The sequence below is a fragment of the Mixophyes fleayi genome, chromosome 5 (genome assembly GCF_038048845.1).
Source record: "Mixophyes fleayi isolate aMixFle1 chromosome 5, aMixFle1.hap1, whole genome shotgun sequence".
NCBI classification, from domain to species: Eukaryota; Metazoa; Chordata; class Amphibia; order Anura; family Limnodynastidae; genus Mixophyes; species Mixophyes fleayi.
The window spans coordinates 207,162,844-207,189,082 of NC_134406.1; the positions used below are offsets into that span (position 1 = coordinate 207,162,844).

Sequence of the window (26,239 nt, forward strand, 5' to 3'; positions counted from 1 at the left end):
TCATGCAGGTCGTGTCCAGCTAAAATTATAGTAAACATTGTAGTAAACATAACTGCAGAGAAACTCATTGTAGAAAACAGCAGGGTCTGGTTTGTATTTACTAGCAAGGGTCAGAGAATACCAGCAGGAAGGCAGGGATAGGCCAAGGGCATTCCATATCATGGGTATCTTCTCTTAAAGTGATAAGGGCCAGACTTGGTTTTGTAGTGGAGCAGGGTTTAACCCACTGAGTGTTATCAATATGCCCACCTCTAATACCCACATGGTTAAAGCTACAGGAAGTAGATTTGAGAGAGCAGCAGCTGGAAAGTTTAATTATAGGCTAGGAGGCCTTTTAGGGATTAAGCGTAGTGATAGCAGAAGGGGTAAACCTCAGTGACAGCTGTCAGCCACTGGCAAGTATTTATGAAATTGTACATGAACATGTTAAATAATGTTATAGTAAATGGTTCCATACAGTATAATGTAGATTTAAATGAAGAAATACCACTGAACATCACATAAATCTCTAGTTGGCTGTTTGTCTTTTAGAAGGTTTTCATTATTAGTATTTTGTTTTGCTTGCTTCCTCTTGAAGGTCTGACTAGGATAAATTATTTGGAAGATTTATAAGTATTATCTTAGTTTACTGGTAGGAATTATGAATGTCCTTTATATAGCATAGATATGCCGTTAGACAGGGAAGCTATCTGGCCTTCTGTGCCCCACCGCTAACCATAATATCAACCAAAATAACAGACATGGCAGCAAACAGTGGATAGAATATAGCCACAGTGTTTTATTTTACATATACTATAACCTAGTCTAAAGTGCCACTAAAAAGGCTGCTGCTTCAACTCAGTGGGTAAGCTGTTCAGGTGTACGTATGTCGTATCCACTCAACTGGTCACCTAACCCACTGTCCAGATGACCAACATAAAATTGGGGTGTAATAATCCATACAGTGGGACAGAAACCCTTTAGGACCGCCGCCCAACCTGTTCCTGGATTTCCTCCTGAATTAACAATACAGTCTTGCCTTTTCCAATGACAACCAATAAGCCCCCTCCCCTTAAGCACATCACTGTGTCAATCAACAAAATAAATCAAATACTCATCTCTCCATTTCTTCCAAATGAACTTTTTTATTTTATTAATAGGTATCTCCGATCTGATCTCATTCCATTACTTTTTTTTACCTCTCTTTTCTGTTTTGCTTTAAAGATGGCCTATACAAGCAATTTCACAAATTACAATATCTCAATTCCCCCATTCCCTAGTCTCCCTAACTTTAACTTGTTATTTCAACTTTGCCTTGTAGGCAAAGTCATTTCCGTTTATATGCCGCACCAGGTTCCTTACCGCAGGCATACAACACACACACCAGGGCCAATTTAATCTGAGGCCAATTAACCTACCAGTATGTCTGTGGGAGGAAACTGGAGCAGACCCAAAATACACATAAGCGCAAGGAGAACCTGCAAACTACATGCAGATAGTACCCTGGTCAGAATCAACCCAAGGCCCAAGCGATGTGAGTCAGCAATCCTAACCCCTGGGCTAACAGTACCAAGTGAATATGTAAATTAATCATCTTTATTGAAATGTTAAATGTAGGACACAAGTGCACCTTCAAATTCACATATATACCCAAACCAAAATAAACTTGGTGCCTATACTCCATAATTAGCCCATCCACCAGTTTGAGGATCAGTTCTCACCATATATAATTAGAACTATACAAAACATAGTCTTGCCATAACACACAAAATGGGAAAAAAAATATTTCATTGGTACAAAAATTAGTTAATGACCCAAACTCTTTCTAATTTTATGGTCTGATCTTGGAGCCATAGCAAAGGGGTTGTCCAGTGTTGCCATATTTTGTCCCATATTTAGAATAGATCAGCTTGATGGGAATAGCAATCCCTTGTCCAGGTTAATCGAAAAAAGAACCACAGCACAAGGTCCTGCTTATCTGAGCTTTTTGGCCTTTAACACTTTTCATGCCCCCAAAGTTGATTTTCCCCCTCTTCTTGTCCATGGAAACTGGGGTCCCTAGTCAGCTGGAGACTGGGAGAGGGGCCACACTGAAAGAAGATAACTGTCACTTGGTCTTTTCCCTGGTTCCCTATGGAGGAGGCTCCTGAAGGTTTGGAACTGTGGGTCCTGAAACAATGGGACTAAGTATTTAATTTATCCAGTGAAAGGGTCAGGTTAAGGTGTAGGGAAATTACAGATTAAGCCTTCCCTGGGTGTTAAACTTAGATCTCATTTCTTGGAAAGGGGAAAGGAGCGCACATTTGGGTGACTGGGCTAAAACAAAACAGTTGTGAATTGGAACCTAGTTGGAAAGTGGGATACCATATAGACGTGATATTTTTCGCATGGCCTGGTACCACTATTTCATCACATTTGACCTGAATTCTTGGGAATTCAGCCTTTCATTTCATCGGTGACATTACTTATTCCTGGCACAGACCTCAAAATAGCTGCTTTCAAAGTGTATAGGCAAAAAGTATTCTTTAAATATGAATATGAATATATTTTAGGTTCTGTGTAAAGAATGACTTATGTGGCCCTGTGTTTTTGTCTGTATTTAAAGAAATATAAAGATAATATTTGTCCCCCTTAGTGTTTGTATATTAATAATATTTGGGTTCTTTGGTTAAAGTTGACATTATGTATTTGATACCAATAATCGTCCTGTTCTCCGTTTGTTTTAGTAATACATAGCGTAGGTTGTCCTCAATGTGTGATACATTCCATTTTTTTGACATGATTGTTATATTTTTGTTGCTGAAATAATAGTGTAATTTGACCTGCTCGTAATGTTGTTCTCTTGTAATGTTGTTCATTAGCCTTCTGCTCACAAAGGAAATGAGCTGGAATTTGCTGTAAATGAGCATTTAACTGCAGATTTTACAGCCGCAGTTTTCCATAAAACTTTGCCAAAGTTACTTGATCCCTTTCCAATATTAATAACAAGGAAACAGCTTTTCCATGTGTGTCTAAGATCTATTATGTAGTTTTGCAATTGATATGTACTGGGCATCCAAAGCCTGTGCAGAATGGACTGTTTAACATGAATGGATGCATCCATAGCTCCTACCTTTTAAACTACACATCATTATTTTTCTAAACATGGAAAACAGATGTATGTTGTATAAATATTTGCAGACTACTGGTTAACAATAAAAATAATCTACCATCTTACAAGATGAGCAGAGAACAACACAGATGTTCATGTTGTGTTATAATAGAATTAGGTTATGTTGGTACATTGCAAATGAATGTATAATAACACATTCAAACTGTATTAGATGAGTGAGTAATTGGACAGCGTTGAAGATGTGTCTCTGGTTGGCTATTGTCCCACAGCTCTCTGGGTTGCCTACCCATGACTTGGAACATTACTGGATATGGCACAAAATGTCATCATTTCTAAATAGTTTTTTGCTGACTGCTTTCAGTGCTGAAGTGAGATAGTTATACACGGCGCCTTGCCGCTTCATTCAGCACCAAACGCGTCCATTGAACTGTGAACTTTTTCTTTGCAGAGGTTTCTGCACCAACCACAGATAAATGTTTGTCTTAGAGCAGCATTAGCTGATTAACAATGCATGCCCTACCATAAGGATACCAAGCAAAACTGACTAAACACTACACATACAATGCTAAAAATAAAATGTCACAGTGAGTTGTGTTAGATATTGAGATCCGATGATGTATGTTATTTAGTAGAAGTTAACTGAAAATTACACACTGAGGCGTTCATGCTGAGTTGAACGCAATTTGCGTTTTGTTGTACAATACGCTTTTTTTTATCTGACTCATCAACTCAAAATGAGCCCCTGAGGATCATTCAGAGGAGCCAGGTGCAGTGATAAAATGATGCTCATGGAACTTGGCAGAATAAGGGGCAGTTCAGGGTGTTCTCTGGGCATAGCTATATAGGCACATGTTTTACATCTTATGCAGCATCAAAGTACAAAACCAATACAGCAGGTATACAACCCTACTTATTAAGTTTTACTGTAAAGGAGGCGACAGGACAATATTGGAGGTTACATGCAAGCAAATTGGATTTCACACCTAGTCGAGGCTTTTGGTGGGAAGGTAGGTGTGCATACACACCTACATTCACATTTTGCTCATACTTGTGCTTAATGGAAAACATTGGTAACTAAAAGGTTATAGTTGAACTACCAGCGTTGAAACGCATCACAAATTGATATTTTTTTATGTGAATCTCAAGTTTAAATAAGTATTTAAATTAAATGGTATGGCCATATTGACTTAATAAGGAGAGTGGGCCCAATGGTTACTAGTTACCAGCACATTATTTTTAACCCCATGTTGGCCTTACAAAGGGATTGCGTTCTCATCTCTAAAGGAAAACATTGGGCAAATCTTTGGTTGTTTGTAGGTGTCTACATAAGTATACAAGTACAAGTCAAAAGTGAGAGACAAATTTAGTATTTAGCCTGTTGTAGTTGATACCCACTATGCACATTTACATATGTTGTGATTGTATTGGAAGTGACACAGCGCACACCTAGAAAAAGTAGTCTTTACAGAAGATGTTTAAGTCTGGCTAAACAGAAATAGTGTATTTCTTGAGAACTATGGAAAATGCAGTGTAACTGCATGTGAAATTATATTCTATTTGCATTGTATCTTTTTTTTAAATAAAACTTTATTGTTTTTCACAAGTTTATGGTCAAAGTACCAATGTTGTTTTTCATCCATTTCGAATCATTATATGGTAATAGATGAAAAATAAAGAGTCATAAACTTTGACGTATCATTAATAAAATGGAACATTGTTAAACAGCATAAACTTGTTTTGTTTGGAGGGGGAGCAAACAAACAAGGAGTGGGAGAGCCAGGGAAGGAGGAGGGAATGGTTAAATGCTCACTATTATCTGCTGTTTGCTTTGTTTTTTCTCAGTGCTTACAGTACTCACACCTGACTCAATAAGGATTTAAAAATTTAGCAATTTAAGTTTTTCTTTTGGATTTTCAGTACACAGGGAAAGCCAAGTCCCTATCTTTTTATTCTCTTATGAACAGATTCTTCAGACAGGGCACTTTATTCCTGTCACATAGTAACTTTTGTGGTGGCAGATCCATACAGTGCTATTGCGCATGTGCAAGCCTTCATCCTTTTGGGGGATATTTATGACTGAAGCAGTGTACATAACAAGCTTTAATGTCTTTTGCAATAAATTGGTACCTTATATATCAGTAATATAAGACAGGCTATATACTGTTAGCCACGCCCACCAATAATTAGGCCACACATCTCCACTACCTCCTGTGTTATAACAGCTGTAGCCACACCCCTCACTATCCTTGCTCTAAAATAACAGTAGCTGAAAACTGTGGATAGAGTTCATGCTCTACCTCCCAAATTACACCCACTCTGCCCTCCCCGCCCCCTCCTGTCTATTCAGCTTTTATGCTTCCCAAACACACACTTGTGGATAGGCTGTAATAGAGAGTGAGAGTACATCCCCACTTTCCTTAAATGTGATCATAACCCTCTCCCAGGTAGCATCTACCCCAGATTGGAATGTTTTTTGTTTTTTACAATGGATGTCCTGCTTAATTGGGTATACCTTGACCCAGGTAAACAGGATTACCAGCATTACCTACCATAAGTTTACCTCATGGTTTTTTTTATTATTTTTTACCTTCATTAAAAAAAAAAGGGCTTTTCTTTTGCTAGTGAGTAAAGCTAATAAAGTGAAATAGTAGGTTGCCGTTTGGGGCAGCATATGAAGTACAGTAGTTTGTATCTGTATTCTCTTTTGTAACAGTCTATTGCTTAAGCAATTTTATTTTAATTGAAGGAGACAATGATTTACATTTCCTATTTACTGAGCAAATATATGAGTTTATTTCTGTTTGCATTTTTATTCCTCATTCTGTAAGCAAGGTAAAGAAATATTAAGAATGTGTAGCTAATCTGTCCTTGGCTCATCCTGAGGTAATATATTATTTTCTTTGCTGTTTTGTTGAGTTGCAGGCTGCACATGCTAATTACTATAATGCAATAGAGGCATTAGCATTTAAAAATAGCTTAATAGTGTCTCCTGCAGAAAAATGGATGGAGGGCAAACTTTTTTGAGACACATATAAATATTTCTAGCCATGACATACAGTACAAGATTTTTTTCACCCATATTTTTTTGTTTTGTTTTTTTGAGTGTTGGTGGAAACCACATTCTGACCACATCGTTCTGAGGCAGAAATTCTAGCCACAGAGTCATCTGCTGCCCCAATGACAGTGTTTGTTTAACTATGGGAGAGTGGTGCAGTGAAGTACAAAGAGCAGGAGTAGGTACAAATAGGGTGCAGTGTTTATGGCAATTGTGTGCATAGTTCACAGGTCACCTGGTGCCTTAGGACATCATGGGACCCTATGTAACATACTGTTTTAATCCATCCCCCTCTGTGTCAAAAAATTAAATTAAAGGCAAAATGCTAAGGTGTTCAGGCACATATTAGAACGTGAAACAAAATTATTGGTGGGACTTTCATTTTACTATCCAATTAATATTATAATTCTTCATACAATTATTTGTCTGATATAGTGATCAGGTGAATGTGATGCTTTACAATACGCCAGAACCATATGTAAAGCTGGAACTGAAAATCATTATTACATTCAGCACTGTTATGGGAATTTCCCATGCATACCTTATTTTAATGCTGGAATTGAGTATTTTGGAAATGTATTATCGGGTTGTCCCAGAAGGTCAGTGTGCCTTTATGGAAGAAAAAACAGGTGGCCTATTATTCTGTTTGTCTCCCTTTTGACATATAAGAGGGAGAGTCTGCTTTGCTGTACACTAGCACACCTATTTCATCTCCTTTTGAGAGCAATTGCCTGTAAATGTTACAGTACTGATATCTCAAAATGGCACTTTCAGGATTACAGATGCTCATTGAACAATACAAAGTTAATAATTGTTATATTTATGCTACAAATAAAAGATTTCAGCAAAAAGAAAAAGTGGACAATAATTTCATGAAATCAGGTGCTGCATTCTTGTGACAAGGTATACTAACATGACTATGAGAGTCTATGGCTTAAGTTTTTATTTTAAACATTGTTGCACCTGTCAGTCAAAATCAGTCTTCTCTGTAACCAGACGTTTTTATTAGTTTATTTTGATTAGTTATTTTCTCTTGTCACAATGTAACATTGGAGTTCTATTTCTTGATGTGTCTACTGTGGAACGGTAAATAGTTATGAAATACACTGTGATCTTCAGAAGTATCAAGCGTAGCACTGCAAATATTGTGGCTGAACCTTAACCAATTTTGATGTGCACATTCACACTTTTATTTATATTTTAAAATAAACATTCAAGAAACAGAAGTGGCATTCACATGCCATTGGGGATATTTTAGGTAGTCAAAGTAATTAACGCAAATTTCAATTTTCAGAACTATGCGGACTATGAATTAAGAGCTCTAAGTGGCACAAAGCCACTGTGTAAAGCAATAGCTGTGTTAGTCACTGAATCATTGATTTAATCATTGATGTTTAAGATAATGACATATTTACCGTACTATGAATCCCTTGCCTTATTTCTGTAGTGCATTGTATAACATGATATCTAGTTGACTTAACATTTTAAAAATAAAGCTTTAATTTAAATTCTTGTTTCTAAATTTAAACTTTGGTCTCCTTAGTGTCCTTGGAGACCACTTTGGGACCTTTACAATGTATTTGTCAACTCCCCATATAGTGTAATGATGGGTTTGGTCTTGAGGTAAGCTATTGTTTAATTTAAGGAAGATAAGTTATCTTAATGCTTTTTTTTATTGCATCTATAACTCAGTTTGTATTTTGCATTATTACCCACAAAGCTATACTTCTGTGCATCTAATGTATTCTTTTATAGTTTGTATGTATTTGAATATTAGGACAGTGGGGTTTTTATTGAATCTGTTCACTGCTAGCTCTATGCATGTAGCTGAGTCTGAATGAGGTTGTCTATAGTGATATTTGATCCTTTGGTAGACATGGTGCATGTTATTTTTACTTATAGCCTCTCTGAGCAGCCTGCACACATTTCTTGCTTGTGCCACAGTGATCAATAATTCCAATGGGCATGCATGTTTACAATGTCTGCAACATATGCTCACCATGTGGTGAACTCTGGTAAACCGAAAGCACAGACTCTAAGGCAGGGTGACATGAAAGGTGACATTTGTTAACCCGGTAGACTACAGTTTATTTTGCCTGTATTGAAAGTCCATGACAATCCAGCAATTAGAAGTTCTAAAACAGATCCTGTTTACTTGTTTTACAAAATCTTTCATGTCCCTCTTTTCAATCAGCCTAGACTTCTATGCAATCTACATACTAGTGGATTTTAATAATGGTGCCTATCCGGATACATAGTAAGTTTTTTGTTAAAGCTGCTTGGTATCCATATGTCCCCAGTGTGATCAGGACTCCTTTATGACCATGTATGCCCACGATGTACATTATAAAATGCCCAAATTTGGACTACCTTGTTAGCATGTTCATTCATGGATATGATTTGTACACTGTGATATCACAACTTGAATGCCTGCAGAACCAGCTTTGTAACCTTTTTTTTTTATTGAAAAAGTAGCTTTATTTTACATAAAGTACAAATAACACATACGATACGTTACATTCAAGTGTACACAGTACATCATAAAACATAATCATGCATACATTTTAGTACAATACAAGGCATAAAGTACAAGATATAACATCCTACACTCTACATCAAGTACTGCACTAACCATTCAAACTTTAAAAATCATAACATTTCGGAAAAACATTGGATGTGAGGGGGAGGTAGGTGAGAGGGGAAGGGTGGGGAAGTCATGAGCCCGAAGCTTTATTGAGGACAGACACAAAAGGGAAGGGTTCATAAATAAGGCAAGACAATCAATAATACTTCATACTGTGATGGGGGAATGGTTGCAATCGGGTAAGGGAGGGGAGGCACAAACCAACATTTTAATGATCAAAAATATACATTGGGGGAGAAGAGGGAGACAACAATCGCCAGGAGCCCTCAAGTGCCAGTGTGCCAGGTTGGTGCTTACACAAGGCCTCTAATGACCCATTAGAGGCCTCCTAGGTCCCTTCTCTCCTTCCCATCCTGTTTTATATGGTTTTTTTTATATTGTAACTGCTGGTTCAGTCATTGCCACAAATCTGGAGTAAAGATGAATGAGTCCTATATCCCTAAGCGGATTGTGGCTCACCCAGTGGCTAACATTGCTGCCTCTGGCACAACCCTTCTGGTATTAGACATTTATTATGCCTGCAGGTTGTAACTGTAGCTGGCATGCATGTTTTATATGCTGTGTGTAATTCCCTGTTGCCTTTACCTACTGAAGCTCTGTGCATCTGTATTTGTTTGGGTAGTGGTGATGTGTGTACATTGTGGTCAGAGTTTTTATGGGTTTGGCCAGTCCTACTCATTCACATACCAACCTGCTTTATACAGGTGTCAGTGGTCACATTACATCTTTCAGGGATGTTTTGCAAAAGAACTGAATGTGTGTGGAAAGTAAATAGCATTGCGAAGCCTCCCAGTGGTCTAAGATTTTCCATATTGCTTTGCAACTAGGCCAATATGGGCATGGTTTCCTTGACGCTTGTGGATAAAAACTGTCTGGTTTGCTTTTTGTTAAAAGATAAGTCCACATTTGTGAACATTTTTACTTCAACAGACATAATAGACCCACATGTCCTATATTCCAATTGCAAGACCCTGCATACGTTTTTTTGCTATTGGCTGGATACACACTATATCAGAGTGTATCTAACATCACCTGTATCTGAAGACTCTCCTTTTTGGAGGATCTCTGCATATGTCCAGCCTCCACTGCATTATCTGCCCAATATTTTTAAATCACTAGCAACAATGATCAGGGTTCCCTGTAATAAATATACAGCTGCAGTGAAGTAAGGTGCTTCATATAACCCTTTTACACAGATACATGGACCCGGGAACAACCCAGGTTGTCTGTCGGTGTGAATGGGTCAACCCGGGTCATGCGACCCAGGTTGCGACCAGGGTTATGCCAGTGTTGGAGTCAGCTACACTGCGGTATGCATGGTGTTTCCAGGTTATTCTACCCGGGTTCTGTTAAAAGCAGCTCGTTGGCCTGTGCTACGTGATCTATATGAGCCTCTGTTGTCCCCTTATAATGACTCAACTTGATAATGCAGGGCAGACAGGGGACTAGTGTGAAATGTGGCAACCCGGGACCAAAGTGTGGTGTGAAGAGATGTAATACGGGTTGAAACCGTGTTCATTATCCCGTGTCTGACCCAGGAGTTTAGTGACAATGGGGTACTATAGAATAAACTATGCTTGATCAAAAAGAGAATTTGCTTAAGGGGGTGTCATTTTTCCTTCTAAATGTGAAAGTGGCTAATTGATTTCTCCAAATGGCTCATGAATTCTACATCACTTGTCTAACCTGGACTTTTTTTCTGCATGATATTCCAACTGCAGGCTTATTTCTAGCAAAAGGCTTTGGTTTATTGGACTTCATTGTACATTAATGAGAAATTATTGCATTGATTCTCATGCCTCTTTTGTTCAATGTGAGATTACGCTAGCAATTATTTCTTTCATGTTCATTTGCTCAGCTGTGGAATTGTGGCCTTTTGAAGGAATAATATTGCAGTTACCTAATAATATAGAACCTTTCTGGGAATGGTTCAGTCATTTTCTAAAGAAGGATATTATACCGGCAGGTTTCCAGAGTCCCGGCTTTATTCATCACCTTTTACTTCACAGTTTAATGGATTCTGGGCTTTTGGTAGACAGCAGAGATTAGTTTAAAATATTTCTCCATTTCTGTTAGAAAAGGTATTTTTTGTAAACCTAATACTAAAATGTTCAAACCTAATTTTATTTAATAAAGTAAGATGGCTGTGAAGACTTTCCATTTAAAAATATTAAAGCCGCAACTGTCATTTACCATACAAACTAACGTGCCCCTCCCCCCTAGCCAGACCTTTGGTTAATAGAGAACCAGGGCATGGGTAATACAGAACCGTAAAATCAATCAATGCAGATGAGAGGGAGGAGCAATCTGCTTGTATAGTGAGCATATTCAGGCAGATGAAAGTATCATGCAAAAATGATTGTATAGGACTTTTTGAATGCAAACTATACTTATTATGGGGAAATTAAATAGTCTTTTTTGGCTGTGATTGCGTGAAAAGGTAATGAATGGCACGTAGCTAAAAATATATTTCCGTTTTGTACGTTGTAGCGTTTTCATGAGTGAAAATGGGAAATTCAATTGGCCACATATATGTAAATTTTCCATGTATCTGAGAATGTTTTAGTAGTTCTTTTATAGAAGTCACCTTGTATTTTATTCTGGCTACACACAATACAGTGCAATACCACGCAAGCAACTGGCCTAACTTCACTGCATCTGTGTGGTGGGATCAGACTGTGATCTGTCATTCTGGTCTTGGGCCCAGCAGTGGGATCAAAGCGTGTACGGCTCTCTTTAGGCTTAGTGTTTCTTTAAAGATAAACTAGTCACTCACTGGTAATTGGCAGAACAAGCACTTTGGTGCCTCCTGTATGATACAGCTTCGTTTATAATAATAAATGCAAATATGAGACTGGGATGGTTCTTGATTTTGAATAAGTTAAGACCTCATGTTTACTGAGCAATCATAGCATGTTGTAGGTAAAACTAATTACATACTACAGGCTGTACCTCCCCCATTAATAACATTTCATATAATTTATGTATTGATTGATTTTTTTACTACATGGTTTACAGTGTTCTAGAATGTCGGTTGATTTGTGACACTAGTGACTAAATCCCTATTCTAAATAAACAGTTAAATGAGACAAGTGAAGCGTAAGGGAAGCTGTTTACTCTTCCACCTTTTGTACTGCACAATGGGGTAGAAACAGGCTTTTGAGATTTAATTTGTTTTGTAGATGTCACATCCCAGAGTACTGACTAATGCGTTTTCCCAGGCGAGAGCTGAGAAGAGTGCTTATCGCTGCACTATTTCATTCTGATACCAATTGCAGGCTCCATTTCTGTTGCTAAAGCACACAGGAACACGGCAGAGTGGATTAATGCCACAGATTGTTGATGAGACAGTTCTGCTAGAAAAATCTACCTGTTTGAAATAATAAGCATTTTTTCCAAGTTTAAGCAAAAATCAAATCAGCTGGTAAACACTTTTCTATTACAGGCTTTATTTAAAATAAGATATATTATAGAAACTCGGGTTTATACAAGAATGTCAATTACGTTGTAAGTTCAGTGTATTGCCTTGGAAATGTTTTTTGAGAAAAGTTAATTTACTAAAAATAAAGATTCATAAACATCAAAGGCTTCTGGGTACAAAATTAGTGTTTTTACTATCTGCCCAATTTAGTTGCAGCTCAGAAATTTTTAATGATCTAATTAGGAAGTACAGTGTATTTGTCCATTGCAAGTTTAAAATTATCTTTGTCACTGATGGTGAGTGACATAGTGAAGGCTTTAGAGATGTATCTGTAAAAGAAAACCATTGTTGATGAATACTTACATATAATTTCACCTAGAGTTTATCAAAAAGCATGTGGAAGGACCCTTATATCAAATGGAGGAAGATAATATGGTTTGATGAGACCAAACTTTTTGGCCTCAATGCTAGGTATTATGTTTGGCACAAGTCTTAAGCTGGGTACACACTACAGAAAATTTCTTCTGATGTTATATTATTAACAATTGTACCAATCCCGATCAGCATGCCAATTCATGTGTACACACTATACAAGTTTTACCTTCAGATCTGTGCTCTTTATCTGTCATAACCATCGACTGAAGAGATCGTGACTCTGTAAACTCTATGGAGATCTGCTTACACTGCTGGTCGTCGTACACACTGCAGAATTGGAATGACATCGTTCCATCGTTGACCGAGATTTTTAGTCCGTTTTATAAAATCAAATCAAACGATAAGATGTGCTTTAGAACGAAAATCGTTCATCGATGAAGCACACGCACTAATGCGATATCAGGCCGAACGGCCGTTTCTCATGTGATTGGCCCAATAACCGGGTGAAAAAACCTTGTCGTGTGTACTCAGCTTAACATTACGCATCATCCCAAGAACACTATCCCTTGCAAGAAGCATGGTGGTTGGAGCGGGTTGGGTACGGTAATCCGATGCTTGTGATACCGACACCAACTATACCTACCAAAAAAAACACGAACAGTGAAATCACAAGATAATTATAATATACACTTACCTTAACAACGATGGAGGACATTACCGAAGAAAATGCTATGCAACTGCTACAGAATTCAAAGATGCTGAATGCCGGCGGTTTATTTTGACGTTGCCATCGACGGCAACATTTGACGCAGCCTAACCCCTAACATTAACATACCTCTTTAAATGTACATGTGGCTGTCTTCGGTGACGTCACAATGAAGCGCCGGCATCCAGCATCTTTAGATATTACAGCAGTTGTATAGCAGTTCTTTCGGTAATGTCCTCTGTTGGTGTCGAGGTAAGTGTAGATTCTGATTATACTTTGACAATGTAGAAGCGTGACTAAAACGCAATGTACAGACGCCTCCTCCTGGCATTACCGCTTTAACACCAGAAATACTACTGTCACCCTTGAAAGTGACAAAATGTAGGTGTCCCGGCATCTTCATTCGTCGTATTGGAGAAAGTTCAGCTTTTTCAACAGTCAGATTTAGCGCTCTGTCGAAGTTCAGAAGTTCGGGTAACCCATGTCGGGGTAAGTGGTGTCGTGTTTGTGGTAGCCGATCTACTGTACCTATCCCAGACTGATGCATCCACGTGGCACTCTATTACTGTAAGCTCTTGTGCTATGTACAGTAGATCTGATAGTTCACATGTAAACTGCTATTAGATCCAGACGCATGGCCTCAATCTCTCAAGGAATCCTGATGACATCATAGTGACATCATCTAGTCTCTAAGCAACCTCACAACACTGAATGGGGAAGTACTCATGTACTTACACATTTTGAACATGTCATTCACATCGATCTCTGTGTTCAAGTGATCTAGAGCGCAGCAAGAGAATCAATCGAATCCTGTCCTTTTGCTTGACACTTGTACTATCTTTTATTGCCACACATTCAAGCACAGGGCAACCATTACTGTCTGCTCTCTACCTACATTGGCTCAGTCATGAGCTAACCTTATTGACTTAAATACAATTAAGCTGCACATGTGGTTATAGCATTAAGTTAATGCAATTCAAAGTTATTTAAAAAAAAACCTCAACATTTTCTTCTTGAGTTTTGATAATGTGTAAAATATGGAGCTACCGAAAGCTTCAGGGAATCTGTAAACCCCTCAACTTATGCAGAATCCTGTGCACCTCAGTGAGGAGAGAAATGTCACATTCTACTTGAGGGCGATATGTAGCGAATTCTCTGTAAAAATAAATAAATAAATACAAAATACATCACAGGAAAGCTGATGTGTGAGGCAAGGCATATTTTCCTATTTACACCTGACAAGCTTTTCCATAAAAAGTGCACAATTTGCATATCAAACCAGGAGCCTGTAACACACCTAAATGTTCAGAAAATTTGAAAGAAATCGTTCTATTTATAAACAGTGTTTATGTTCTGCATAGTCTACAGGAAACCATATGGTCACAAGCTTATTGTGTGCAAGGTAATATATTTCCTGCATTATAAGAGTCAAAACAAATTGCTCATTATATGAAACAAGCCATTAATACTAATGGGCAAAGAAAAATAATAACAGATTAATAACTAAATATGTCTAAGAAACACAGCAAATGAAAAGGAAAACAGATTCTGTGTTTTTGATAAATGCACATGCAAATCCAAGTTATAGTAAAACAAATGTGGATAAAATAATGCAGAATTCAGGCATAAGACAGTCGGATATACTGTATGAGCTAGCAGGAACATTTAAGGGGTCAGATGTGCATTTATTGACATCAATAGAAAGAATTCCAAAAATGTTTTAATGTTTATTTATTTTTAACACCAGGGGGACCTTTAGAATTCACCAGAGATTGAAATAGGTCATACTTGCCTACTTTCTCCTTGCTTTTTCCGGCAGAGGGGCGTGTCTGGAGGGTGGGCGGGGCCAATCGCATCATTTTAGCCCCGCCCCCACGACGGGAATGATGTTTTGTAGTGGGGGCGGGGCCAAAATGACGCGCTTCACCACGAATCGCTTCATTTTGGGGTGCCAGGTGCGGGATGCGGAACATTTGCCAGCTCTCCCGGGAGTCCGTGAGACTGACCCGAATTTCGGGAGTCTCCCGGACATTGCGAGAGAGTTGGCAAGTATGAAATAGGTCAGCCCAATTTTCATCACCAATGGACCCAATGAAATCTGAATCTGATAGCCAATAATTAGATATGTCTGTCAGGGGACACTCCCTAGGGATGTCAGTGGGCCATGTCTCACCAGCACTTCTACATGAATGAAACCACAGTCTGTATTAAAAATCTTGTAGCTAGGAACCAAACAAATCTGTTTCGGGCCCCTTCATTCCACCCACTCATCATTGTCTTGACATTTTAAACATCATTTTGCAATGTTACACTGCTAATTATGTTTTGAAATATCTAATGACAGAAAACAGTTAAAGGTCTGTGACACAAACCTGTCATGGTTTTATTTACCTTGACAGAAAGTGAAACAATGCTCCAAAAATACCCTTAAAGCTATTGTGTGTGATCCTTAAGAATAAAATGAATACAGCAGTAAGATTTTTAAACCATAGTGTCCTGTTTGTCACCAGTACTTGGATAAAAATGTAACTCAAGATTGGGGTGAATGTTTGGAACAGGACATGCTACAACTCAGAAAATTCAGGCCTGAAAAGCACTTAGTCATTCATCTCTTCAGACACATAGAACTGTCAGTTGTAGCCAAGAATCATGGAGCATAAGCCAAGATGTAAGATCGATGCAGAACTCAAAACCTCAGGAAGCTAAGGAGGTCACAAATGAAAACAGATAATTGCTTCTATGTTTAGGTTGCTGGTATTTGATTTTAATAGTACTAAACTAAAAGCAGAATTTTAATTACCAGGGCTACACACAGTAAAGCTAATTTTTGAACTGCAAAGTTTGCAGAGATTGGTTTTGCACATTTGCAAAAGGCATCCAATTGACATTATAGGCCGGGGTGTCCTTTTGCAGTGAGAAACATTATCTGTGATTTTCTGTAAATCAGGGATCGCCCACATAAATACAACTTCCCCACTCAATGTAAATATATTGTCCCACAAAATAATTGTAATTTGTTTGCATTAAATAAGGTGCATGAATGTTAATTTCTCATTGCGTTCAGTTCCACTGACTCCTCCCATCAGAATATGCAACTACTAGGATGTCAAGGAGGTTCACTTCCCCGTATTAACAGGGGCATTTGCACAAAAATAGGTTCATGAAATCAAAAGAGCATTTGCGCTTTCATATGGACCCTTTGTGTGCTCCTAACGAATACAAGAGCTGTGCGATACTGAATGTGTGTGAGATGAGGGAGCCACGGAGATTTGTGCAGCAATTACAACTGGTTGTGGTGAAAGCAATGAGATTAGCCAGGAAACGAAGGTTCAGTACAAATAACTAGTATTCTATTCCATTAGCTATGTATAGGGCATCAGGTGCCCTTGTATTCTTTAGTCTCAGAGAAATGGAAATAAGAATCATGGGTACCTTTTTAAAAACACATTTTGTTTTGGGTTTTGTTTTTTCTTCTTTGAGATCCAAGATTCTACAGGATTACAGTAACATTTTGATTAGTTTTTCATTTCATGTTAGAAAATTATTTTTAAATAAAGGTTTAACTGATGAATACATTGTGACCAGGTTAAGTTGAGTAGAAATTAGTTGTTTTTAATAAACCTGTTTATTTGTGCTTTTCAAGTGTTAAGATTAATTGTAAAAATTCAGCTGATAGTGTCTTCCTGAATACTACTTACTTTTCTTTACCTAACGGATGACTCTGACAAGGCACTTTTGTTTTTGGGACAATAAAAATGTTTGTCAGGTAGTTGATAAAAGAGAAGATAGGACAGCGTGCATATTCAAAACTATTGAGTCACAATCTTGATTATTAGTAACTACTATGTTTTTAAATAAAGAGTAGTGTCTTACAGTTGATACACAATTAAATGTTACTGTTTTATTTTTCTCCCTGAAATAACTAAAGGTCGTTTATGAACTGTAGAAAGTGCAGACCTACAATGCTTCAATGTGTGCAAGTGTCCCTATATGCTGTACAAGCGCATATAAGGGTACACGCACACTCTAAAATACTGCTCAGTTTAACCTTATTAATATCTTTTATGAGAATGAGGGGACATTGGGACTGTCTTTATTGGATGTCACTTTTTGTGTTTTGGAAGACTTTTATTAAATTGGTCAAAGAACCCCTCAAAATGCGCTTTCCATTAGAAATGTAGGTGTAGGGCTCAAAATGAATCCAGTTAACAGTATAGTAAGATAAAAGCCAATCTCCGGCACTGCCAGTCCTTTTGCAGGGCGAATATAACTCTGTTCCCAACTGTAAAACAGGGATCACCCCCTTTAATTACACCCATTCCACACTTATTCTCATTTTAATAACCTCTTCCCACAAAATGTAATCATTTTTTTTTTTTTTGCATGTAAGTGCAGATTCCCTATGCGCCCAACCCCTTCATCAAATGGTGCTTGGCCCAAAATTCATGCATTTCAGTAGCTAAATCATGGAAGCAACCTAAACCCCCTACTATGGCGGCCTTACGCTCCTACATTTGGTTTATTGCCCAGATGGAACAGATTACATATCACTTACATGACAAGGACGATAAATTCCACCAGATTTGGGCCCCCTGGCTCTACTTGTAAATGCTCTACTCCTTTACTAGCTTCTTTCTACTAAGTGAACGTTCTGGGGTCCTTAATGGTGCACGATTCATAGGTGACCTGATGTTGGACGTTGTTCTTTCTCCCTGAGTCTTTGGGTAGTTTTTCCCTCTGTATTTTAATTGTGATGATCAGTGCTTCCCCTCCCGCCCCCTCTTCTCCACCCCATATTCTTAGAAAATGTTGCTGGAACCTGAACAATTGGTACAACCAATGTTTGCTTACTTGTCTGTTCTGTGACAATATGCTGTTATTTTTTTGGGCAATGTACTAATTGCTGATTCCTGTTTGATTGTTAATGCTATTTTCTAAAATAGTTAAAAAAAAAAAAAAAAAAATTCATGCATTTCCCGGAGTATAATGTTACAAAGGGTGCCATTCAAATCAGCCAAATTATTCTAGGAATAACTCGGTGCTAATAGTATTACTGTTAATATGGTCATTTAATCCCAGACTTTTGCTTGCAGCCCCGAAGGCTGCAAGCAGAAATCAGCATTAAAATTACAACACTAACGGTAATACTGCGCACTTTTACTGTAATGGTAATAGTGCGCAGGCCACATTATTCCTAGAATAATGCGGCCAAATTGAATTGGCCCCAAAGATTGTGCTGCATGTTTTCACCGTTGTGATATACGAATAAACCTTACCTTTTAAATTCCCACAAGAGCCATGTGCAGCATTTAGGTTTTACCTTGTGTTCTATCTATTATACACTGATCGATTTAGTCTTGCTCAGACCATCTAATCTTTAGACAACAGTTTTAGCTAGTTGGTCCCTGGTTTAAAGAGATTTTTAGCCTCTGATATTATTTAGATTATTAGCATAGAAAACCCCATGAGATTCTACTTGACTTTAATCACCACCTGAATGAAAACAAAAACCATTTCCCTTGATGTCACATTCTCTGAACATTCCTAATATCCCAGCATGCCTCACTGCAAAGGTCAATAGAGCATTTCCTGACCAGACCCATTAAACTCTTTGGAGGCAATTAATTGCTTTAGCTAAAGATTTTTGTAACATGACACAATTAATTGCAGAACAGCACAGTCAAAGATGATTGCGTTACTTGGTTATCAAAAATCGCCTGTGCAACTCACCTCATAAAAAAACAAGGTGATCCAAAAGGGGAGATCGAGCAACTAAAAATATCTTGTGTAGCTTAGCTCCAATAATGTACCATATGGTTTTGCAGCACGATGAATAGGGACAGACAATTGATACGGAGGTAAGCTACATAGATAATAACTGCAGTTTTGTGTGTGAGGACATTATTATACCATAAAACTAGTAAAAAACATTATTTACACAACAATAGAAAACTGCTGTAAAAAGATTATTAGAAATCCAGAAGTAAATTTATATAGCACTATATCCCCATCACATATGTATTATGCAAAATATGTAAACGCTAGCTAGGTGATGAAACATTAGCAAAATAATCTCAAATCATTCAGAATGCATTTTACTATTAAAATGTTATGGTAAAACGTTCTGAAGAAATGCATTAACTGTTACCATGGAATGGTTTATTGACAGAAATAGTTATTATTTGGCTATTAAAATGAATATCTAACTGACAAGATGGATGACACCTTTTCCATGCAACTATTTTCTCAAGGATTGTATTTTCATGACAGACTATTTAGCTGCACATTTATTTGATAGAACCTGGAGTTATGTGTTGTATAGTATGCACTACAAAGCATGAATGTTTACATTGGTAATGACAATCATAGCTTAATTTTTTAAGGCAATTAAAAGTCAATGTTAGCCAGGCTCCGCAGTGAAATACTGCGATCACGTCACTGCACCGCTTGGCAAAATGACGCGATTTGCAAAAAAATCATGTTATTGAGGCCTTCGTCCCGCCAAATTCTCTAGGGAGTTGGAGGGATCTGGGACAAAAAGAATAAATTAATTTTAAGTGTTTTTTTTTTTTTGTTTTTTTTAAAGAAAACTCTACTTTAATGAGAGTATATATTCTTCTTCCTTTGAGTCCGGCTCAAAATGTACAGTCAAGTCTTACTTAGTGAGCCTCTTAATGTCCATTAGGATAGTAGGTGACCCTCCCAATGTAGATAGAACAATTTGCATATTGAGATTGGATGTTTTTCATTTGCCCTGCTGAAAAAACTTAATGGCTCATAATATTATAGTGTTTCTTTTATTATTAAATAATTCAGCCATGCTCAAAGAACAAGCATATTTATTCATAAAACATTTACGATGATGACTTTTAAAAAGCTTCTTCTATCTAACCTTGTTTCAATTATTCACTTTGCTTTATTATGATTTTTGCCTGAGCAGTATCTACACAAATGCGGGTCTTGCTTTCGTTGCCTGTTGTATATTTAATTATTTTATTGTTTATTGCTGTTATTATATGGTGGTTAGAGGACTATATGTTTTTCTTTTGACAGAAAATAAACCAATCATGACATCAGAAACGGGTTCTGATTCGGAATCCAAGCAGGATCAGGAGAAAGACAAAAAGAGCACAGGAGTTACACAATCTGGTCAGCAGCTCGACGAAGATCATCAGAACGCGGTAGAACAGTTCCCAGCTGCAGCAGCACACAGTACACCCCTGAAAAGTGAAAAGGCAAGTGGCATTTATTTTCATTATCATTAAACTAGGACCAATAAGTGTTTTTCAACATTTTCATTGATGTGAAGAGGTCTTACTTGGAAAGCAAAAATGGCAAACTGTTGCTCTCATTGGCCATAATTTTCTTTTCCTTGTGCTCATTCTTGTTACCACACACAGGGTTAATATTCTTCCATAATTGTCCATTTTCCTGGTGTCCTATCATGTCCGCTAAAAAATGGATTTGTATAGCAATAACAATAAGGGTGGGACAGTAATGAAAAAATATTTATTTAACTGAGACAGATTGCAAAATTTCTGTCCCGAAAATAGCTTCTGAAGCTGCTGCCACATCCATTATATAGATAAATATGGGCGATGAAGACCAGTTAGCTGCCTTACACTTTCATTAGATGGACACCTTAGCAAATGATGCCCAAAGAAGCAGTCACTCTCCTGGTCTGATGTACCCTAATTTCTGAGAGAAGTGGTCCCCCTAAGGATTTGTAAACCTGCTCAATCAAAACGCACCATTTTTACTTCCAGTTGATATGTGTGGAGTAATCTAAATTCTGTACAATTGTGCTATATAACAAAGCCTGTACTTAGATCTGGTATAGTTATTTATGTTATAAGTAACCAGTATGCTACAGCGCTAGTGCACATCATAACCTGACAGAAAAAAATGTGCTTTAAGGCCTCAGGCACCTTTGGGCCATATAGCACAGACTATATATGCATGCACACAGTCCATTTAAGTATATGGGAAATCTAAGGGATAGGCTCTTTAAAGCCTCTATCTCCCTATCCCTAGCACTTTGAAAACTTATCAGTTTTGATCAGCGGCATTAATTAAATATGTGATGAGCCCATAAGTGCTCAGCACAGGGGTGTGAAAAGCCTCAGTGGGGAAGGCATACATTTGACTGGAACAAGGAAAAAGGAAACACTGGAATTAATTAAGTGGATGGTCATAATGTGATTTATAGGCAGGACTTTGAAAGTGATGTTGTTACTCTTTCCACAATGTATTTCCAGCTGGACCCACAATCCTGCAAATGTAGACACACAGTGATTTTCCAGGGCAGTTCCAAATACAGAATGTCTGTGTGCACTTGTATATGCACAAAGCTATTATTATTATTATTATTATTATTATTATTATTATTATTGTTTTGTAAAGTGCCATAGTGCTCCTCAGCACCGGATGGTGGGGAAAACAGAGCATACATTAAACAGGGACAAACAAAGTAGACAAAATAAATGCAGATGTGAAAACAGATGGCAGGGAGGGCCTTATTCATGAGAGAGCTTGCAATCTAGTGGATACAATGAATAATTAATACATCCATAAAGCATTAATAAGAAAATGAATTAATAGGCATTCTTGCACAAAATGAACTATGCCAAGGGAGCACATATTTTATGGTTCAGAAAATACCTCCGCTGTCTTTGTAAGTATTGCTTTAAAATGAGAAGTTTCCAATATGAATGAATAATATAATATTAGTAATAAGTTGATTTACTTTGTTGGTGTTTCTGTTCCTTTAAACCCCCCAACAAGGTCTCTGATAAGCATTACATATATTAACAATATAAATCTTTGTGCTTCCACCCACATCATTATTATAATTATTAGTTTTCCAGGAATCTGTAAAAATGCTGATTCTAGTTTTGGGAAGTGTGTTTGTTACTTCTTATTCTTTTCATAAAATATTATACCATTTGCTGTCAATAAGAATAGCCAAAACTAAATATTTGCAGTTGTAAGCTGAAATGAAAATATTGTCCAGATTTGTCGAGGAACTCTTTGGATTTGATGTTTGATGAATGCCAGATTCTAACAGTCGTTGTTGGACTAAAAATAGCTGGTTTTGCTTTTCCTGCAATGACATAAAGTCATTGTGGGTTATTTAACATGTGATGTAATTTGATTACATTTTTGGGCCAGCTTGCAAATGTACACTTTGACAGCCTCTTGGGAGGGCAGAATTACACTGGAGTTATTTTGGAAGACAAATGCATTAATCATGATTGCAGCGTTGAAGCTGTCCAAGCGTGGTGAACCTTAAGAGGAAGGGTGCTGCAATGAGTAGTATATCTGACTATGTTATTATGAAACGGGTAATTTCAAGTAAAATGGGTAATTTCAAGTGATATCTTGCTACACCCTTTCCTTTAAATCCACATAACTATCTTGTAATATTGGCCAAGCTAACTTTCTCATACAATCTCAAGTAAAGTAGATGAAGTATTTTTATTTAAAGTCTTATTCTCCAGTTAAAATAAGATGATTTGCAAATACATTTTTATATCTATTTTTCTGCTTCTTGGTTGAAAACAAGATATAATGCTGTCAGCTTCTTTGCAACAATCAACATTGTCTGTTTTGCAGAGAACAATAATATTATTGCAGCAGTGTAAAAAAGTAACCGTGTTCTAAAGCAGGTTACCTACAGACGTTCGGAAAACACCTGTGAAACCACTAGTAATAGCATGATTTTTACAGCAAATCTCCCTCCATTGATTGATACTATTAAAGCAGTATGTCGTTCTTTTCAACATTCATCCAGACCTGCAGAGAAACATATCGCATGCATTTCCTTATGCAGAAGGACCCACTAAAAAGTCCACTTTAGGCACGCTTGGGATGGAGGCCTTGGCCTCCCCTGCTACAAAAATATTAGTTGGTGCCCCACTGACTCAAATAGTGCTAACCCATGTCAATGCTCACTCCAGACTATGGGTGGTCATTGAGGCTAATACCCCAAATATGCTCTCCCCATACACCCTATTTTGTATGGACCCTAAAGATAGACCTCAGTTGGCTCCTATACACCCTACCCTGCGTTTCTCACTCTCCATCTGGAATTATTGTATAAATTCTTAAAAGATAAAAGACAATACCAATAAAATACTGCCTTTGTGGAATAAGCCAGCTTTTCCCCCAGTTCTTGACCCCCAAAACATACAAATGCTTTAATTTTTCAAGCCCAATAAAGTCTGGCAGGACGATACGTTTGAACACATCACCAGCATGATACATGACCGTCCAAATTAATTTAAAAAAAATTATTTTTCAGGACCCATATTGAAAGCTTAATACAAAATGTGTATGGGTTTTCTTTAAAGGAACAATATACTAAATAATTTCTTGTTTTTAAATACATTGATTGCTAGAACAGTATCATTCTTCAAGATGATTTGGCCACTTGACACTCTATTACTGTGCATGAATAAGATTTAAATTGACCTCAGCCGAGCAAGCTCCCACTCATATTAATAATTAGAATTTTTGTTAGTATTTTTCTTTATTGTTTGTAGAAAAATACATTGATTATTACTCTGTGTTTTTACAACACTAATATATTGCACAACACTGTACAGATAATTTTTATTTATACGGTATATATTTCCCTAGGTTTATTACTTTTGCCATCTAAAAGGTACAGGTTTTCTAGGACAGTGTGTTTCATTTAACAGAAACATTAACACAGAATGACTCTTTTTCCCTAATTCCCAATTTTTGGGTACTTTCAGAACAGAACATGTGGGAATTGGTACATGAACTGTTTTATTCTGTTTGGGATGGGGTGGTATTTATAGACAGATAATGTATTAAGATATAGGTGTTGGGTTATTACCACAGAAAATGCCAGCCCTTGTCTAGAGAGGATTTGAACGTTTATTTAGACGATGTATATTAAAATGATTTTTTTTGTTAACCAATATAAAACAGTCCGAAATTTGTTTATATTAATCTAATTTTCAGTAGATGAATAAAAATGTCATCACAGAGAGGTTGCATTTGGGTTACAGCCTGCATTTGCTGTATACACAGTGTTATAAGATGAATATTTTGATGCTGTCTGAGGGCTCACCCAGCTGAGAAGTTTCTTTAGTTGTGCTCCGAGTGGAATATTTGAAATCTTCAGAGAATAAGAACAGGAAAGTAGGCTATTGATTTTTATGCTTCACCGCACTTGCTGTCCACATGAATAGCACTGAAGTACGTAGCACAGAAGTGAGCACAAGAAAATGATTAAGATTTCTGTCCTGCTTTATTTCTCCCTTTGTTCATATGTTCTGTTTCCTTTTGAAAGCAATATGAGGAATTGCTTTGTCTGAATGTTTCCTAAAATGCCTTTTGTCATGTGTTCCACACACAGAGAAAAGTTTTGTCTTTTATAGATATATTACATTTCTATTCTCCCAATGTTACGAGCCATGGTGGTGCCTCAGGCCACCGCGACGCACTGTGCCGCAGATGCGTCCCGACTGTCTCCATGATGACCAGGGCGTCAATTCCTGTTTTCGTCCCGATCGTTGCTAAGGCAACGGTCGGAGCGCTGTCTTGTCTGAACGCCGCGTCCCAGCATTAGAAGCAGCCGGACATGTGCACAAGTAATCAGAATTATTTAATCAGCTCCTGAGGCTGATTATTATCTCCTGGCTCCCCCGCTTCCATTGGCCAGTCTGTGTATTTAAGGCAAGGAGGGCTTAGCCTCCCTGCCGGTTATAGCGTTCAGGTTCTGCCTGTTTGCCTGCCCCAGCTTCTGCTACTTTGCTAACTCTGGATTGATTCTCTTGTGTTTGTCCTTCTGCCTGTTTTTTGGACTTTGATATCGTGCTTATTGCCCAGACCACTGCTTGGTTACCTGGACTCCCTTTGTTTGCTGCCAGCCCCGACCACTTGCTTGTAGCAGACCTCGCTACCTGTCTCGCACCCTAGACCTCGGCTTGCCTCTAACCACACTGTGCATACCATTTTCCGCTACCCTGTACTGCAGTATAATCATAAGCTTGTACTATGCTGAGTATAGGACCTGGGGGCATCTGAGTACCTATGAGCATCACCAGATCTACGGGAAAGGCGGCTGCTATAGGTGAAGACCTCTTCTATCCTGTTCTACAAGTTTATGATCTTAACCGTAGCCGTAACACCTATAATAAAAAACCATGCTTGATCAGTATCACTAATTGCTTTAGGACACCATTTGAAAAGAGAACGATGGAACATAGTAACATAGTAACATAGTAACATAGTTGATGAGGTTGAAAAAAGACACCAGTCCATCAAATTCAACCTATTTTGGATCTCCTGCGATCCTGCACTTATATTTGAAATTAATCCAGAGTAAGCAACCGCCAATCTGTTTCAATTTTGAAAATCCCCCCAGACTCAATATTGCAATCCAATTTTTACCCTATATCCAGTACTATCCTTTATTTTAAATTAACGGTCGTATCCCTGGATACACCTTTCCGGTAAAAATGTGTCTAACCCTTTCTTAAACAGATCTATTGAATCTGCCATCACAACCTTCCCTGGCTATGAATTCCATATCTTGACTGCCCTTACTGTAAAGAACCCCTTCCTTTGCTGGTTGTGAAATTTCCTCTCCTCTAACCTTAGGGGATGATCACGTGTCCTGTGTATGGTCCTTGGGGTAAAAAGTTCCCATGAAAGCTCTCCGTATTGACCTCTAATGTATTTGTACATAGTAATCATATCTTCCCTTAGACGCCTCTTTTCTAAAGTAAACATGCCTAAACTGGCTAACCTTTCCTCATAACTTAATGACTCCATACCCTTTATCAATTTTGTCGCCCTTCTCTGAACCCTTTCTAGTTCCAAATTATCTTTTTTATAGAGTGGTGCCCAGAACTGTACTGCACATTCAAGATGAGGTCTTACCAACGATTTATACAGTGGCAAAATTACAC

At 37.7% G+C, this 26,239-nt stretch overlaps 1 protein-coding gene across 20 annotated transcripts in view; it reads left to right on the top strand.

Moving 5' to 3' along the window:
• The window catches only part of EPB41L3 (erythrocyte membrane protein band 4.1 like 3), a 131,336-nt gene that overhangs the window by 13,157 nt on the left and 91,940 nt on the right, over positions 1 to 26,239 (top strand). For all 20 annotated transcript variants that reach the window (XM_075213339.1, XM_075213340.1, XM_075213341.1 and 17 more), the window contains exon 2: positions 20,346 to 20,527. In XM_075213339.1, the coding sequence (XP_075069440.1) occupies positions 20,360 to 20,527 (168 nt within the window). In that variant the 5' untranslated portion in view covers positions 20,346 to 20,359. The remainder of the gene's footprint in view (positions 1 to 20,345; positions 20,528 to 26,239) is intronic.